Source organism: Rhineura floridana, chromosome 1, assembly GCF_030035675.1.
Source record: "Rhineura floridana isolate rRhiFlo1 chromosome 1, rRhiFlo1.hap2, whole genome shotgun sequence".
NCBI lineage: Eukaryota > Metazoa > Chordata > Lepidosauria > Squamata > Rhineuridae > Rhineura > Rhineura floridana.
Genome location: NC_084480.1, coordinates 212,079,882 through 212,098,903, shown reverse-complemented (window position 1 = coordinate 212,098,903; position 19,022 = coordinate 212,079,882). Strand labels below are relative to the sequence as shown.

Below are 19,022 nucleotides of genomic sequence, written 5' to 3'. Positions count from 1 at the left end.
GCCTTGTGCTAGTGCAAGAATTTAGTTGAATACCACCCTTAGTTTATAACTTTTATGTGTGATGATGAGGAAGTAAGCCTGTAATATTTGCAGTGTGAAATCACACTGACTAGAAGCAGTTTTATTACAGGATGAGCAATTTTATCTAGAGAGCCTCTTGTACAAAAGCAGCAAAGGCAAGAGAGGACTGAAAGGCAGACTGGCCCTATTCATACACTTTGTCTGCAGGGTTGTTGTGAAATTACTGCCTGCATATTTCTTTGAATCTTGACTAGTTTTAATTTCAAAAGTGGTACACTTTGAATTGTTCCCACTCAATTTCCTAACATTCTTGCCCACACATTTTTTCAGTGTACACACAACATGTCATCTGTATTTTAAGTCTGCTTCAACTCTCCACTGAATGTGATAATGCAGCATCCCTAAGACACTAGAAAACTGTATTGTTCTGGATCAAGAGATAATTTGTGTTATGGGGTATCCTTACTTTTAGTGTTCCTGTGTCTATGCCCCCCCAGTCTGGCCAATTAGAAGGAGAAAACAGGGTTCTGAAGAGAAATGACTCTGGAGTATCAACAACATCAGCAAAACAGTACTACTTAAAACAATCAAGATATCTACCTGGTAAGGGGGCAATTCTTTAATGCTTTCGATTACTTTGGGGTTTGTTTGTTTTTTATTCTGTTTGACAGAAACTTTACATTCTGAAGCTTTTTGTGCCTTTTTTTTCCTGCTAACATACATAGGTCAGAAGAATGTGAGGGTTAAAAAGCAGAGGAAAACCAGGGCCTGGAATAAATTTAATTTGGAGCACATGGAATTTTTCTCTCCTTTTGCTTGCCATCAGTATTGCCCTGGTTTTATGGTTGGTTTTTCAGAAGAATATATAGGTATAGATTAAAGTAGTACCCTCCATATCGGGTAGTCCTTTGGCAAGTCATTTTTCTCATGACCAGAAGTGGTGAAACTGTGCCAGATCTCAGGCAGCATGGGCTTTTAGCCGCAGTTCAGAGAGCTAGGCAATTTGTTCCTTATGTCTAGAAAAAAAATTTTTTAGAATTGTGTCTGCTTCTCAAAGAGCAGTCCCCTTCTGCATGGTGCATTATTCTTGAATCTCATACATATATCAGAACCAGTTTGTAACATGGCACAAGGGCTTGCTATTCAAAGAAGAAAAGCCAACAGTGTCTGAAGTAGCTGCATGGGATAGTGGCCGTAGTTCCATGGTAGAGCACGTGCTTTTCATGCAGAAGGTCCCAGTTTCAACCTCTGGCATTGCTTGTTTAAATGGAACTTAATAGTTGGTAAGAAAGATCTTGGAGACCTTCTACTAGTAGTAGAGCTACAGATCAGGTATAGTTCAGGGTTGAGGGCCACTTTCCTGTATGTACCAGTGGGGGGGGCAAGCGGATGGGGATCTCCCTTCCTCTCTCTCTGCAGCCCCCACTTCATTCACAAACTCACTCCCTCTCTCACATTGGGATCCATACCCTCCCCTGGCTGCCTGCCCGCCAGCTCTACTCCCGCCTTCCTCAATTTGCTGCTGATCCTTGGCACGGAAAAGTCTTATAGAGGGAAGGGAATAAGTGGGAAGAGCACCATCCAGCTCCAATCTGTTTTTGATGGGGGGACATGGGAGACTACAGGGAAGACCCCAGTTGGCCACAAGTGGCCCTCAGGCTGTGAACTGCCCACACATACTGGCCTAGATGCATCAGCAGTCTGATTGTGTATGCTGGCTTCGTATATGTGATTCTTGTTGTTTATTTTTGAAACACATACGTCAAAGGATAAAGCCATTGTAAGGTTCTTATTTCTTAGCCAGTTATACTGACCAATTTAAGGCATTAGAATAGTCCCAACTACAATCTCCTTCATAAACCTCTTAGTGTTGAAGAGCTTGATGTTTCTTGACATCTAGGAATCTGAAATGATGTAATATAACTTTATTTTCAGGGTGGGGGGTTTCACAATAGTTCCCAACACCAAAATTTTCTTTATAAAGTAAAGGATCTTGGGGGGGAGGATGAGGGTTTGTTGAGTAGGTACCTCTGTAGAAGAATAGTGAAGAGAGTCAGACACATAAATAGAATCATTATAAAGGGTCAATAAGGCCATCAAATCCAACCCCCTGCTCACTGCAGGAATCCAACTTAATATCTTGTGGATTGCCACACATGTATGTATAAAAATTGGAATGTTAAGTAATAATTTTCATATAAGGATCTAAAATGGGTTTTTAAAGGAAATAGTGGCTATTGTTTGTCAGTGGTACTCAGTCATGCGTGCAGACAGCCCATAGGCACAGCATTCAGTGAAAGATGTTGAAAAGCATGTTGTGACTCCAGTTCTTTTGGTAGGCTGTGCCCTGAACTGAAAGTTATTTATTAACCTTTGAAATGATTATTTTTCCAAGGTGTAAACCCTAAGAATGTCTCCTCAGGAGCAGCCAATAAAGAAGGAGCCCATGGTGCCTGGAATAATCACTTGTTTTCAAAACCGATAGCACCAGTTGGAGGTCTGTCTTTCAGCAGAGTCAATGCAGGTAATTAATAAAACTTATACTGTTAAAAACCTGTGCACCCCAGATGCTTTTGACAGAGTTCATGAAATTAGTTTACAATGTTACTTTTGTGTGTTTTTGAACACAGTGCGTTTTCACTGTTTTAACATGCATAATTTTGAATAGTGGACCTGATTGAGCTATAGATGTGCACAACAAGAAGCGTGCGGCCAGAGACAGTGGTTGAGGGTGTCTATCTATTATCGGCATTGCATCTTATAGTGCAAAAAGAGTCTGTGTCAGATGCATCTTATCTGAACGCACATTGTAATATAGATGTGTCCAAACACATTGGTGTGAATGAGTGGTTCTCAAACCAGATGTGGTGAGTGGATTCCATATTGATACAGTAAGATATTTAACTGGGAGTATTTCTGCCCTGCTTGATTTATTGCATTCCAAGCGGCATACATTAAAAATTCCATTTTATTGTGTGAAAGAGGTATGTACTAAGTATAATGCTGGAACATGGCCTGGAAAGTTTTCATTTTTACCCTGTGTTAATTTAAGCAAGTAATTTGACCTCCATTATTCTTCCATTGATTTTAAACAGGATTTTTATAAAGGTTAACAGAAGAAACAAAATTACTTCAAAATTAAAACTATAGAATTATAGATCATACTAATTCTTAAAACATTTTAAATTATTGAAAATAACATGAACAATTTATATTCTATTTCTGTCCAGAAAAATTTTATCAGATTTTTACAGTTATGATTACAATTACATGACAGTTTATTTTATACCCTTGCATAATATCCCAAATATTAAGATAATCAAAAATCCAAATAAAGCAGACTGCTTCTTTGTGCAGAGTTACAGTGTCATGGTATATAGTGTGAAATTGAAGGATAAGGGTTTTCTGGTAAGTGAAGTTCTGTTTGTTTTTTCCTCTGAATCATTCACTATATGCCTTTTCAGCACCAAGTATAGCTGATCTTGCTATGACCCTACGTAGGGCGTGATTTGCTTTATTTTTCTGTATATTTTTTGCTTTATTTTTCTGTATAAATAGGAGGTTAAAATGCATATCAAAATACTGTAAATAACTGTGTATAGGCTTCAGAGGCAGATAAATCAGCTTTGCCCAGTGTCTTCTTTAACCTATTTTAAGTATTCCATTAGTAACTAATATTAATTTTATTGTGTTGATTATTAGCTAGCTACACATGATATTAAGGCTGCTCTCCTATATACACTTACATGGGAGTAAGACGTGTAGGATTGTGCTGTAACCATTTTTGTACGAGAAAGGTACACTATGCTTTCAAATATAAAGTTGTTAGAATTCTGTAGTTTTCTCTTCCTAGGATTAATAAAGGTATTTCAATCTTACAGTGTCCTGTTTGCTGCATTATTGCATATGATCTTAATAGACATAAATTACCTTTTGCTTTGCTTGTTTGATTCTTGGTAATAAGTATTTACAGCTCTAGCTCCTGTTTTAGAGTTGATTCTTTCAACAGATATGAAACTAATACAGCATCCTTGAGACTCACACATGCTTTCTTTCCAGATTACTTCTTTAATATTTGTGTGTCTTCCATTAATTTCATCCATTCATTCTGTTTTCCTAAGGTATTTATTTTCATCCTTTTCTTTTCCTCCTTTTTACTGCCTCCCCTGAAGAAGAAAACTTAATTAAGACAATTGCAAAACTGTCATGCAAAGAAAGAGTGAATGAAAAATTAGAGGATCCGAAAGGTAATTCATGGCAATTATGTTTGGTAGCACTTAATCTTGTGCAGGTTTAGGGGTTTTTTTACCATTCAAATCCTACATCTTTATTTTATTTTGAAAAGGCATTATTGTAGCATTTGGTCCTTAGTATTTTAGTTTGACATATGCTACAGCTTTAGTCTAGCATCTCTAACATACACAGAGAATGTTGTGTGTGCAGGTTCCTTGACTCCTTTTATGAACAAGATCATAAGAGGGTCTTCGATTTGGAAGCTTCTAAAGGGCCATCTGATCAAAACACTTGCTCCAAAAATGAAAAATCAACAACCATCACCAGTCCATCCAATCTGGATCACAGTGGGCCACAAGCACAGAGAAAATGTTTCCAAGTTAAGTAGGTCCAGATTATTCAATCAGTCCAACCAAGCCAGACTTGTTGTGTACGAATAGGAGGTACCTGAGCATGTAGAGAAATGGATTGTCCCAAGGCTATGGAAGACAGAATCAGAATCCTTTGAACATTGAGATAGAATCAGAATCATGCATTTTCTCTGCTGAAAGGTGAGTTGTAATTGAAAAACAGATAGGAGGCCCGATTATTCTTTACAGAGCAATCCTATGTGTGTAAAATGGGACTTAATCTTGGGTACATGTACATAGAATTGAAGCTTGACAGTGCAATGCTATACATATTATACAGCCACAAGAGTGACTGTATACTATAGTCAGCATGGATTTTTTGCATTCCGCAATGTTAAATTGAAAATATCCCCCCCTGCCATTCTGATCCTTCCCATAAACTCATCTCAAAAGAAAACCTTACAAAACTTATAGTCCTGAACTCAGAAACGCTTGCTTAACAACCCTCTAAATTTTCATGGTGATACGCAAAACAGTCAGAGAGAATAGAGAGTTCAAAGTGTAAAAAGAGAGGGGGGGAAACTGACCCCTTTTGGACTTTTTTCTGTCAGAGTTCTCATCTATTGAAATTCATTAAAAATCAGCCATGTTCACAGCGTACCTGTAATTCTGTTACTGACCTTGCCCCATAATCTGACCTTCATCTTCTGCAGTTTAAAAGTTAAAAAATGCCTGGCTGATTTTTAATTAAGAAATTTAACATTGGAGTTGACGAGCACAGGCATGCTCAGTAAGAACCAACTGTCAGTATTCGAAAAGCCAGACTCACAACTGCTTGGCTTGGCTAATCGGGGCCACTCCCACATCAGACTTTGATTTCACTTGAGACAGTCATGGCTTTCCCCAAAGAATCCTGGGAAGTGTAGTTTGTGAAGGGTGCTGAGAGAAGACTCCTATTCCCCTGATGGAGCTCCAGTGGCCAGAGTGGTTTAACAGTCAGTTGCTCTGACTGAAGATCTGTGAGGGGAACAGGGCGTCTCCTAGCAACTCACGGCACCCTTCACTAACTACACTTCCCAGGATTCTTTGGGAGAAGCCATGACTGTCCAAAGTGAAATAAAGGTCTGGTGTGGATGTGGCCAGGGACAGCTTTAGTTTAAATTTGTGTGGGAGGCTACATGTGCCTACTGTAGAGTAAAAAGGTGGGGGAAACCCTGAAAAAGAATGGTACTGTTCACAGTGTTTTCTTTTGTAAAGGAAAGGAGCTTTCCTTCTGCCCGGTGCCCACTCACCCAATCTCCTCCTCCCCGCCCCTCCTTCAGGTCAGTTTCACCTGTTCTAAGCATGATTGCACAGGAGTAAATCCCACTTAACTCAAAAAGCATGCAAATGATCAAACCTGCCCTCCCCTCCTCCTCCTCACGCCCATCACCTCCCTTTTGCCCCTTCCCTCTCCCTTGAACCCTGTCGGGACGCGGAATTGGGGTCCCGTGGAGTTAGAGTCAGAAGACGAGGGGGAGGGGAGCCCCCTGTCAGACTTGAGCAAAGGAGAAGGAGAGGAATGTCCAGAGATAGGGTTGCCCAGCAACGGAGATCCTGGGAGCGCCAGAGTCTCGGAGCCAACCTTGAAAGTTCACACGCCTCCCCCTGCGCCCGGACCTCCCCTTACGCCCATACCGGAGTCGGAATCTTCAGAAGGGGAGGGGCCGGCGCTTCCCCCCTCACCGCGTACTCGACGACGAGTGAAGAGACAAGAAAGGGGGAGGGGGAGACAGGTGGCCCCTGAGGGTGGATTGAGGCGGAGTGAAAGGCTTCGCGCCCGTTTGGGTCCTACTTAAGAGTTGGGCGGGAAAGTGCACTTCGCTCTGTCAACTATCTTTCCATGTCGCAGGATCTGTGAGTCAGTGGCGCTTTATGAGAAGGCGCAGCGTTCGTGTGGATGTCACTCTAATAAAAACTGAACTGCTTTCACCCACTGGTCTGGTTCCTCAGTCTCATCCTGGACCTGACAAACCCTCACCTTCCAATTCCTTCCTTCCCCTCCCACTCCTTCTGCTCACCTCTCCCCCTTCTTCCTTGTCTCTACTCTCCCCTTCCTCTCCTCCTCCCTCATGGTTAGTTTTACCAATCCTAAGCATGATTGCACAGAACTATGTGCAAATGATCAGAACTGCCAGAACTATGCAAATAAGCAAATGATCAGACCTGCCTTTCCCCTCTCCTCTCCCTTCCTCCTCCCTTCTTCCTCCCCTCCCCTCCCTTCTTCCTCCTCCTCCCCTCCTCCTTCTTCTTCCTCCTCCCCTGCCCACTCCAGCCCTCCCTCCACCCCCCATGGTCAGTTTTACCTATCCTAAGCATAATTGCATGGGAGTAAATCCCACTGAACTCAATACACATGCAAATGATCAAACCTACTCTCCTCTTCCTCCTCCTGCCTGTTCCCCTCCCCTTCCTTCCCTCCCCATCCCCTGTGGTCAGTTTCACCTATCCTAAGCATGATTGCAGGGGAGTAAATCCCACTGAACTCAATAAGCATGCAAATGATCATTCCATTCTCAGCAAACGTTAGTATTATTATTATTATTGTCTTTATTTATACCCTGCCATCCTTCCAAAACTGGAACTCGTGGCGGCTTCCAGATAAAAAAATATAATTAAAACATACAGAGTCTAGATTAAAATAATCTTGCACAATACCTCCTGGACTAAAAAGCAGGGAAATTCACTAACAGGCAAAAAACCTTGCAGTTTAAGAACATACCTATAGCCCACAGACATTTCTTATCAAACTTTAAAAAGCAGGGGGATTGGGCAGCTATAGAGAATGCTCCTCTCTGAGATACTGTACTGCCCTACAAATTTGTCAAAATGCAAACACAATTTCGGTTGGTCTTTCACAGTCCAATCCACTTGCTTGTGTGGCTTGGAAGAATTTGGTAACATGCGCCTCTGAGCATATGGTGAGTGATGGCAACACCTGCAATCAGCTCAAATAACAGAAACAAGAAGTCCTGTGCTGATCTTGTTTTAGCAGGGAGGAAGCAACTATATTGAAACAGTTTATATACTTCAGATAGTCACTTTAAATATGTTTGATTGACTTTGCAATTTTAGTGAAGTTTCCTATAGTAAATCATTCTATTTTGCTTCTGTTTCTATGAATATGTGAACAACAGCAACACATTGTAACACTAAAAAAAAGCTCCAAAAACAATTGTGGAATAATGGCACTGACTGTTCTGCAGAATAGTCTCCAATGGACATGAGGAGTATCTCAGTTTGCACAAGATAAAACAGTGGGAGGTGAAATATATTCTAGCAAAATTCTAGTTGTGCTTTATGTTTTAATTGACCATGCCCACCTTTCCTTAAGTGGAGTAGTTTAAGCATAGCAGGCTGAAAACATGCATCTTGGGCAGGCTAAGTTTGTTTTTTCCAATAGCTAGAGTCATTGCTTAAGTAGTAACATTTTATAATCCATCTTTTACATCAAACTGCAGGTTCAGATTCAACTGTTAATGCACCCAAATAGAAATAGAGCATAACCTCCAGTTTGAAATGCAAAAGGCTGTCTTCACCACCATACAGCACTGACCAATAAAAAGGCTTTGAAATTAATAAAAATAAATTTAACAGATTTCTATGATGAATGATGAGAGAAATATAATTTTCTAGGTTATATTCTCTGTAGAAACGGTAGTAACACAGAAAAGCAAAGTAAAAAGAATACCAACAAACATACAAAAATGTAATTCTCCATCTTTGGAGATGGCAGGTGTTGCCATCACTCACCATATGCTTAGAGGCACATGCTACCAAATTCTTCTAAGCTACACAGGAAGTGGATTAGACTGAAAGACCAACCCAAATTGTGTTTGCATTTTGACAAATTTGTAGGGCAGTCCAATATCTCAGAGAGGAGGTCAGGTCTCCTGCTCCCCTGGTGCATTCACTATAGCTGCCCAATTTGCCTGCTTTTTAAAGTTTGATAGAAATGTCTGTGGGCTATAGGTATGTTCTTAAACCGCAAGGTTTTTTGCTGATTAGTGAATCTACTTAGAAGTAAGTAAGGATTACTCACTGGTAAATGCATATAGAATTGCAGTCGGTCATCATGCAATGTAAATAATATGTTCCAAGATGAACTTGGTCTTCTATAACTTTGCATCACGCATTATAAGTCAAGTAAAAATTGTTTTGTTTAGGTTTATTTTTTTAAGAACTTTTCTTATATTTCAAGAACAACATAAATTATATATTATCAAAATGAAAGAAAACTAAATCAAAACAGCCCTCCTAAGGCTCCAGGTAGACACTTCAAATGAATAAACAATTATTTACAATAATTTTGTTATTATTATTTATTTATTTATTTAGTTGCATTTCTAAACCGCCCTATAGCTAGCAGCTCTCAGGGCGGTGTACAACATGATAAAACCACAATATTTAAAATACAGCAAGTGTGTATTGCGCAAACAGTATAAAACATTATATAAACAAAGTAAAAAAAACTAGAAATAAAATAAAAAAGATTAAAAAGCATAAAATACATTAAAATGCCTGGGTGAAGAGGTGGGTTTTTACCTGGCGCCGGAAAGATGACAGGGAAGGCGCCAGGTGTATCTCATCTGGGAGGGCATTCCATAATTCGGGGGCCACCACCGAAAAGGCCCTAGATCTTGTTACTGTTCTCCGGGCCTCTGTATGGGTTGGGACCCGGAGAAGGGCCTTAGACGTCGAGCGGAGTGAACGGGTAGGAACATAGCGAGAGAGGCGTTCCATCAGATATTGCAGTCCAGTGCCGTTAAGGGCTTTATAGGTAAGGACCAACACTTTGAATCTGGTCCGGAAACATATTGGAAGCCAGTGCAGTTGGGCCAGAATAGGTGTTATGTGGTCGAATTTCTTCGTCCCAGTAAGAACTCTGGCCGCAGCATTCTGCACTAGCTGAAGTTTCCGAATCATTTTCAAAGGTAACCCTACGTAGAGAGCATTACAGTAATCCAATCTAGAGGTTACCAGAGCGTGAATAACTGAGGCTAGGTTCTCCCTGTCCAGATAGGGTCGTAGTTGGGCTACCAGCCGAAGCTGGTAGAACGCATTTCGTGCCACCGAGGCTACCTGAGCCTCAAGTGACAGAAGCGGATCTAATAAGATCCCCAAACTACGGACCTGTTCCTTTAGGGGGAGTGTAACCCCATCTAGGGCAGGTCTGACATCAGCCATCTGAGCAGTTTTTATTTAAAACCAAGGATAACAATTGCCAATGTAATTCTTGTATTGATTAGTTTTATAAAAACATAAGTATATGAATCCTGTAATTCCCTAACACATATAAGCCAGGATTTCTGGAGTTCTTGGGAAAGGTTATAATTTACTGTAACTAGGGCTGCACTCCAATCCACATTTGTGACTGAGACAGGATATTATTTTGTTGAATCTGCAAAGGGCACAATCTACCACAAATGTATGGGAAGCGTGCAAGAGTTTCCTGGTTGTGTACACAGACTTGTTTTGTATGTGAGACTTTAAGGAGTCCTTTACTTATTTCCCGCTGGTTTGTTTTAATACGCTCTGGACAAAGGGGATGCATGGCTTCATGCCATTCATTTTAATAATACACTCTGCTGTATGACAGTGACTACCAGACCACGGTAGACATCTGTTTACTTCTAGTAGGCTGTATTGTTTCCTTCTGTAGTTTTTCCAATGCTAGAAGGTTGAGGTTGGGATGCTGAAGCACTTACACTAATGTGAGAGACTTTATGTTCATGCAAACGTGTCCTGATAATTACAAAGTGTAACACACACCACTTTGGTTTCCTGTCCTGTCAGAAATGAAGGCAGCATGTTTTACATGTGCGTGTTTGTGTGTGTCTAAACACAGTACTTGATGCAAATCTGTGGATCCTTAGCAGTTATTTTTGAAGGTACATCAACTGCAGGGTATCTGGCATAATGTGTATCTTTTCAAACATCTGAATTGTTCCATCTTCTGTTTCTTATAATGATGGCTCTTTCATGCAAGAAGAATATTGCCTAATTTAGGATGGGAAGGGTTGCACCCTTAACTTTTGCTGGCATCATTACGGAGAGTAAGCAGTTCCCTCTGCATCTACTTCCAGACTACCTGTAGGTTTGGGGGCCATGTAAGCCTTTGAATTGCAGTGCTTGAAGAGGTAGGGATTCACTTTTCTATTTTTTTCCATACACTTTGTAGGTTTAGATTTAATATTTTCTAATTTTCTTTCCTATATTATTATTATTGCTTTTCCTTTTCAATACACTGACGGTCTGTTTCTTCCTTGTGTTTCTGTCTAGAAGCCAGAGATGGAGGTGTTCTGTGTTCTTGCAAGAGATTCGACTGCTTTCCTTTGATCTCTGTGCTTTCCCTTCTGCAATAAGGATTCAAAGGTACCAAATTATGGTGGAGAATATATTGAGGTTGCTATTTTGTTTAGTGTCCTAAATAAAGCTGGTAAAATAGAGATATACCTGGTTTTCAGTTAATTAACCGCCCTCTTATATTCTTCTTTTTCAGATTTAGATCTGCAGGATAAGCTGACAAACTGTCCACCCTCCTTCCTAATATTCCTAATGAAGTAAATATGTTTTAAAATGTGAATTTAAGAACATAAGAACATAAGAAGAGCCTGCTGGATCAGGCCAGTGGCCCATCTAGTCCAGCATCCTGTTCTCACAGTGGCCAACCAGGTGCCTGGGGGAAGCCCGCAAGCAGGACCCGAGTGCAAGAACACTCTCCCCTCCTGAGGCTTCCGGCAACTGGTCTTCAGAAGCATGCTGCCTCTGACTAGGGTGGCAGAGCACAGCCATCATGGCTAGTAGCCATTGATAGCCCTGTCCTCCATGAATTTGTCTAATCTTCTTTTAAAGCCGTCCAAGCTGGTGGCCATTACTGCATCTTGTGGGAGCAAATTCCATAGTTTAACTATGCGCTGAGTAAAGAAGTACTTCCTTTTGTCTGTCCTGAATCTTCCAACATTCAGCTTCTTTGAATGTCCACGAGTTCTAGTATTATGAGAGAGGGAGAAGAACTTTTCTCTATCCACTTTCTCAATGCCATGCATAATTTTATACACTTCTATCATGTCTCCTCTGACCCGCCTTTTCTCTAAACTAAAAAGCCCCAAATGCTGCAACCTTTCCTCGTAAGGGAGTCGCTCCATCCCCTTGATCATTCTGGTTGCCCTCTTCTGAACCTTTTCCAACTCTATAATATCCTTTCTGAGATGTGTTCACTGTTAAAAAAAATTCTGCCTTTTTATATTGGTTTTTGGGGTAGTCTCTGAGGGAAAGAATTAAAAAAATGTACATTTTGCATGCATGCTTCATTAAAGGTGTGTTTTAATCTTTACCATTGTGTTACTTAACTGTCTGGACACAGGTTTTCAGTAAGGACAGTAGGAGAAGTCAAATCAACTATTTAGACAGCTGCTTGAAAGAAAGGTTGGTGAGGCTGAGACTTGCTAAACAGTGTATTTCTGTTTCTATTGCATTTTTGTACAACGCCACAAGAAAATCACAAACTCTTCCCTGTCCTAGCTGGAGTCCATTTGACACACTGGTCAAAGATAAGAACATAAGAGACCTGCTGGATCAGACCACAAGTCCATTCATTCAGCATCCTGTTTTCCCCAACTTTGGCCAACTTTAAAAATCTGTGAAACTGGTGCTGTCACCACTTCTTTGAAATCCTACATTAATTATGTGAAGAAATGCTTCCTTTGCTTTGCCCTGAATCTGCTGCTAATTGACATCATTCAGTGAATCCAAGTACTTGTATTGTGAGTGAGAAAATCTTTCTATCTTCTTTCTCTAAACCATACATTATTTTTCCCCATGTAGTTTGTTGTTGTAGTTGTTGTAAACAATAAACCTATCGGTTTATACAAAATTCATTCATTTCATTGGCGATCACTCGTGGCCGAGTAACATTGTCTTACAAGATAAGATCTTTAACAGTGGGTCCGTAAGTAACCGTGGAGGCCAATTCTGGATCCACACAGCCTCCCACAGTGAGGACATAGGTTTCCAGATGGAAGATGGTTGCAATGAGGATTTGTTTGGCTTTGCCAAGTTCTCGATGTTCATGTTACATTTTTTTTAGATTCACCTTAAGAACATCTTTAAACCTCTTTTGCTGTCCACTGATGTTCCTTTTTCCATCCTTAAGTTGGGAGTAAAGTAGCTGCTTTGGAAGACAGTGATCAGGCATTCGAACGACATGGCCAGTCCAGTGAAGTTGATGTTGAAGGATCATTGTTTCAACACTGGTAGTCTTTGCTTCTTCCAAAGTGCTAACATTAGTCCATCTGTCTTCCCAAGTAATTTGCAGAATTTTCCAGAGGCAGCATTGGTGGAATCTTTCAAGAAGTTGGGAGTGGTGTTTATAGCTGGTCCATGTTTCACAGACGTACAGTAAGGTCAGTAGTACAATGGCTTTGTAAATAATCATTTTGGTCTCCCTGCGAATATCCTCCAACACTCTATGCTTCATTCGGCAGAATGCAGCACTAGCAGAGCTCAGACGATGTTGAATTTCAGCATCGATGTCAGCTTTTACAGAGAGATGGCTGCCAAGATAAGGGAAGCGATCAACGTTCTCCAGCATCACACCATTAAGCTGGATTGATGGTGCTTCAGAGGGACTAGTTCACACCTGTTGATGCACCTGTTGGTTTTTTTTAATATTAAGTGAGAGCCCAAGCTTTCCATATGCTTCTGCAAAGACATTTAGGATAGTTTGAAGATCTTTCTCTGCATTTGCGGAGACCACATTATCATCAGCATATTGAAGTTCTACGACAGAGGTTGACATTACCTTACTTTTTATTTTCAGCCTACTGAGATTAAAAAGCTTTCCATCTGTTTGATATATGATTTCCACACCAGTAGGAAGTTTCCTCTCAATAAGGTGTAGAATCATACCAATAAAGATAGCAAATAAGGTCGGAGCAATGATGCATCCCTGTTTTACGCCTGATCCGACTCTGAATGGATTGCTCTGAAAGTCATTGTTATCCAAAACTGTTGCTGTAATATTGTCATGAAGGACTCGCAAAATATTCACCAGTTTATCAGGGCATCCAGTTTGTAGAAGGATGGTCCAGAGAGCTGTTCGATTCACAGTATCAAAGGCCTTAGATCAATAAACGCCATATATAAAGGTCGATTCTGCTCCCAGCATTTTTCTTGAAGCTGTTGTGCAGTGAAGATCATGTCCACTGTCCCCCTGGAAGGGTGGAAACCATTTTGAGATTCTGGGAAGACATCCTCTGAGATCGGTAAGAGGCAATTTGCGAGGATCCTTGCAAGGATTTTACCTGCGTTAGCAAGAAGAGAGATACCTCGATAGTTCCCACAATCTGTTCTATCACCCTTCTTAAAAAGGGTGATAATTGTGGCATCCCTAAAGTCTTCTGGGATCTCCTCCCTCATCCAGATTTTTTCGATGAGCTTATGAAGTTGTTGTGTAAGTTCATGCCCACCTTCTTTAAAGACTTCAGCAGGAATCCCATCAGGTCCACTAGCAATGTTGTTCTTTATTTGATTGATGGCTTTACTGACTTCATCCAAATTAGGGGATACTACAAGTTCGTCTCTAGTTTGTTGTGGAATTTGCGAGAAGACCTCACCAGCCACAACAGAGTTACGATTAAGGAGGTCTGTGGTAATGCTCTTTGCAGTGCAATAGACTCTTTATCCTTAAGAAGTATGGTACCATCCATTGAACGTAAGGGATTTGTACTGTGATTTGTTGGTCCATAGATGGCCTTTGTGGCATTAAAAAAGCCCCCGGCATCGTGAGCATCTGCAAAGTGCTGGATTTCTTGAGCTTTCTTTATCCACCAGGTGTTCTTAAGTTCTCTAGTTCTTCTTTGGACTTCAGCCTTTGCACTGGCATAGATTTTTTTTCTTAGCAGCACAGTTAATGTCTTTCTGCCATATCTGGAAGGCTTTCCTTTTCTTGTCGATGATATGTTCAATCTCACTATCATTCTCATCAAACCAATCCTGATGTTTCTTAATTTGGTATCCAATAGTTTGTTCACATGCTGCAATAATGGAAGTCTTCAGTTTAATCCAGTGTTCCTCAATATTTTCAGGGAGTTCCATAGGTAGATGTTTTGTGAGAGTTGTTTGAAAGCAGGGTCACTTAATAGGATCTTGAAGGGCATGGATGTTCATTTTACACCTTGGTTTTCTTCCTTGGAGCCTACATTGAGGAACAATATGAATGGCCATAGTGGATCAAATTAATTGGTGATCTGTCCAGCAGTCATCTCCACTTGTCATGGCCCTAGTGAGGAGTACATCACGACAATCTCTGGCACGGACAATTACGTAATCCAGGAGATGCCAGTGTTTTGACTGAGGGTGCTTCCATGATGTTTTAAATTTATTTTTCTGGTGAAAGAGTGTGTTTGTGATAACAAGATTATGCTCTGCACATATAGTCAGAAGTAGAATGCCCTTCAGGTTGCTATTGCCAACTTCTTCTTTCCCAATGGTTTCTGGCCATAAATCGAAATCACGCCCAGCTCTTGCATTGAAATTGCCCAAGAGGATAATTTTATCCTCTTTAGGTATCTCTGATATGATGGTGTCCAGCTGGTTATAAAAAATTTCCATGATGTCTTCATCAGCATCTAACGTTGGTGCATAAGCACTTAGAATAGTTGCCTGCTGGTTTTTGGCAAGTTTTAACCGGAGAGTTGAGAGTCGTTCATTAATGCCAATAGGAACTTCTGACAAGAGCTTCACAAGATTATTTTTAATAGCAAAGCCTACTCCATGTATTTGTCATTCTTGTTCTGGCAGTCCTTTCAAAAGAAGGTATAACCTCCTTTTTCTTCCTTCAGTTGTCCTCCTGCTCTTTGAGTTTCTTGGAGTGCTGCTATGTCAATATTAAAACGTTTCAACTCCCTTGTGATGACGACAGTCCTGCGTTCAGGATGTTCACTACCTGTATTGTCCAGCAATGTCCATATATTCCATGTTCCAAAGTTCAATTGTCTTTTGTGACCGCTAAGTGGTGACCCCACTGGACGCGGTAATCCAGTCAGGGAGAGAGATGAGGCTGACTATGTTTAGGGCACCATTTCTAGCCCCCTCCCCATACGGGGTGAGCAGAGTGGATCCTGAATAGGACTGCTCAGTCGTGGATATAGCTGCCAAACTACTCATCTGCCTCAGTCCTTGAGCCAGGACGACTGAGTCTGTATCCACTGCCCATGTGCTGGTCCATGCCTAGGGGCTTCTGGATTGCACAGTCCTGCCCCTATCACCATTCACCGATCACCATGGGACTTTTGGTTTGGTTTGGTTAGAAGACACCTGTGTGTGAATTTGTTTTATGTGGGGAGATTGGCGCATGACGATCAACACAATCTTGACAGAAAAAGGCTTTGATCCAATGGCATGGATACCATGACAGTTGGAAGTCTTTTATCTGCTGCAGCCTTCATCCACATTCATAGCCGTTGTAACATACACATTGTTATCCTCCACCTGTTCTGCCGTTGAGGACTTTCTTGGATCGTTCTTTGTCTGGTTCCTCTTCCTTGACCTTACCGCCATGGGAGACCCTGCTGGGAGTACATGACTCCCGACAGCATCGCTCACAGGATACATTGGAACACGCAAGCCCACTCACCACTACAAGGTGACGATCCAGTGAGGGGCATATACAAAATTAAAGAGAATATAAATTTATATACACAAAAAATACTTCACAGATACCTAGTAGTGTATATGGATTTACATTTTTATGTGCTTTGTTGCTCCAATACATTCTAATTTTCCATTTTTCAATAAAATTATTGTATGGCTGTAATCTCTCTCTAACTCTGAACATAGTGCTTGCCTCTTTTCAGTTATGACAGATAATTGAGTAGCTGTTAATAAGTTTAAAACCATTTCTCTATCTTCCACCAAGACCAAGTCTTTAATATATCCAAATAAGATAACTAATGGATTTGTTTGGAATATATATCCAGATATTATTTCTATTTCTTTTATTACATTATCTCAGAATTGATTTTAGGGCATGTCCAGCAAATACTTTGTATGTCTACATTTCTCATACATCCCTTATTATCCATAAATGTGACTAAATCGCTATCTCTCTTATCTTTTGGTGCCTACTGAACAACTTCCTCTTTCAACAAGCCTTTTAAGTAGAGATCTTTCCCAGTCTGTTTCTGTGTTGGAAACAATTTTTAGATGTTTTATCACTTGTGTGTTTGCCACCCTGGGCTCCTTTTCGAGGAAGCAGGGGGATGTAAATGTAATTAATTAATAGTTGTGATGGTGTCAAATGCCATTGAAAACTAAATTTGTAAAAGCTTTCTTCAGAATTAACATTTTTCTTGAGAGACCGTTTGACAAAGCCATTTCCAAGTATTAAGTAGTATGTTATATCCAAGATCTCTTTCTCATTTATCTTGGTAAGTATTAACTATTATTTCTGTATTCATAATAATTTTGTATAATTTGCTTAATAGCTCACAAAAATTAGCATTCATTATCAGATTTTAATTTCTGACATTTTTTGAAGGGGACTATGCTTTATAATAAGAGTATGTTTGGTTATACCAGGGCTATATTTCTTAATTGCAAATATTAGGGGGGAAAGTGGGCAAATCTGTTGCATTTCATCATTATACTTTTTAAACATACCATCTTTAAATAGCTTTCTGCATTCTGTTAATTCATATTTTTTCCAGAAATAAAGATTACCCAATAAAATTTCTTCTTCCATTTCCTTATTATAATGTACAACGGTTACAGGTAATAAAACTGGGCTTAATTTTAATCCAAACTTTTAAAAGGTTTAAGTGCAAGAACATGATTTGATTAAATCCAATCAAATGGGGTACAATGCCAAAGAATATTTTTGATCTATTAAAACTTGTATCTAATGATTCAATGCATTTTTTACTTGTATTAGTTTTTCATGGTTATATTTTGTGAAGTTTTCTTAAGTTTTGCATTGTCTAAATTCCTAAATATTTTATTGGGGAGTCTGTCCATAGTATTTTGTATTGTTATGCCCCCCCCTTTATAGATTTATCTATATTAAGGCCTGTCCACTCCAGTTTTTTAGGCTTATTTTAAAGCCTTATACCTTACTGAATTAAAGCTGGTAATTCTCCAAATGTATTTTCTGGGTCTTTCACAAATAAAACCACATCATCTGTGTGGAGGTTGATCTTAAATTCTTCTTGGCTTTTAATAGATCTGTTAGATCTTATAGTTTCTGCTAGTGGCCTGATGGATAGCACAAATAATGGGAGAGATGACCTCCCATGTTGGGTGTCTAAATTTATTCCATTCAGTGACACAAAAGCTGTTGAATTGTTATAGAGTAACCGAATCCAAGCTAAAAATTCCCTGCACAATCAAATATTTTTTGAGATCTGATATAACCCCCTCACCTCTAAACGGTTAAAAGCTTTTTCAGAATCCAAAAATATTGTCTCATATGGCTGTTTTATTTTACTAATTGTATTAATTACATTTACAAGCCCCATGTCTGAATATAGTTTTCTTTTTTTAATAAATCCAAGATGGTCCAGATTTTGAAATCTTGGTTCAAGAGTGCTATAGGTCTGTAAGTTTATCATTTTATTAACCTCTATCATCACCCCCTGTTTGTTTTTTCTAAATTTAACAGCCCCAAATGATTTAATCTTTCCACATCGACAGTGTATTCTAGCCCCCAATTGTTTTACTTGCTCTTTTCTGCCGGTTTCCCAGCTCTATTATATTGTTTTTGAAAAGGAGTTATTCAAATTGTATGCCATATGTGGTGCACCATAGATTTATAAACAGTATTGGCTGTTTTCAAATTTTCAGTCTATTCATAATTCCTAGCATGGAAATTGACATTTTTCACAGCTTCTGCACTCTGAACTGATGATTTAATTCTATTACAACCTCAAGATCCCTCTCCTAGTTATTCCCCACCAGTTCAGACCCTGCCAATGTATGTGTGAAGTTGGCATTTGTGTCCTAATTATTTTATACTTACTTTGAACCTCATATGCCAATTTGTAGCCCACTCATCCTGGTGAGAGAGATTCTTTTGAAGCTCTTAACAGTTTGCATGGATTTTCACCATCCTGAATAATTGGGCAAAAAGCCAGCAACTTCCCTGCTCACCCACTTACTCCACATCATTTATGAACAAGCTCCAAATCTTTGGGAAATTCACTTCTTACTTTCCTCTAATGTAAAAACTGCCTGTTTATGCCTACTCTCTGTTTCCTGGTTTTTTTAATCCAGTTATTAAACCATAAGACAACCTGTTCTCTTATCTTGTAAATGCTGTGTTTATTCAAAAGACTTTAACCTGTTGTTGACAGGTGAAGCTAAACACAACCAGACAGCACT

General features: G+C 39.8%; 1 protein-coding gene across 7 annotated transcripts in view; it reads left to right on the top strand.

Moving 5' to 3' along the window:
* The window catches only part of MAK (male germ cell associated kinase), a 51,626-nt gene that overhangs the window by 20,639 nt on the left and 11,965 nt on the right, over window positions 1–19,022 (top strand). For 5 of the 7 annotated variants that reach the window (XM_061591852.1, XM_061591860.1, XM_061591826.1 and 2 more), the window contains exons 11-12: window positions 494–624; window positions 2,417–2,545. In XM_061591852.1, coding sequence (XP_061447836.1) covers window positions 494–624; window positions 2,417–2,545 — 260 coding nt within the window. Of the gene's footprint in view, window positions 1–493; window positions 625–2,416; window positions 2,546–10,925; window positions 11,019–11,145; window positions 11,191–19,022 lie in introns of those variants that run through there. The other 2 variants (XM_061591868.1, XM_061591840.1) reach the window with 2 other exon arrangements.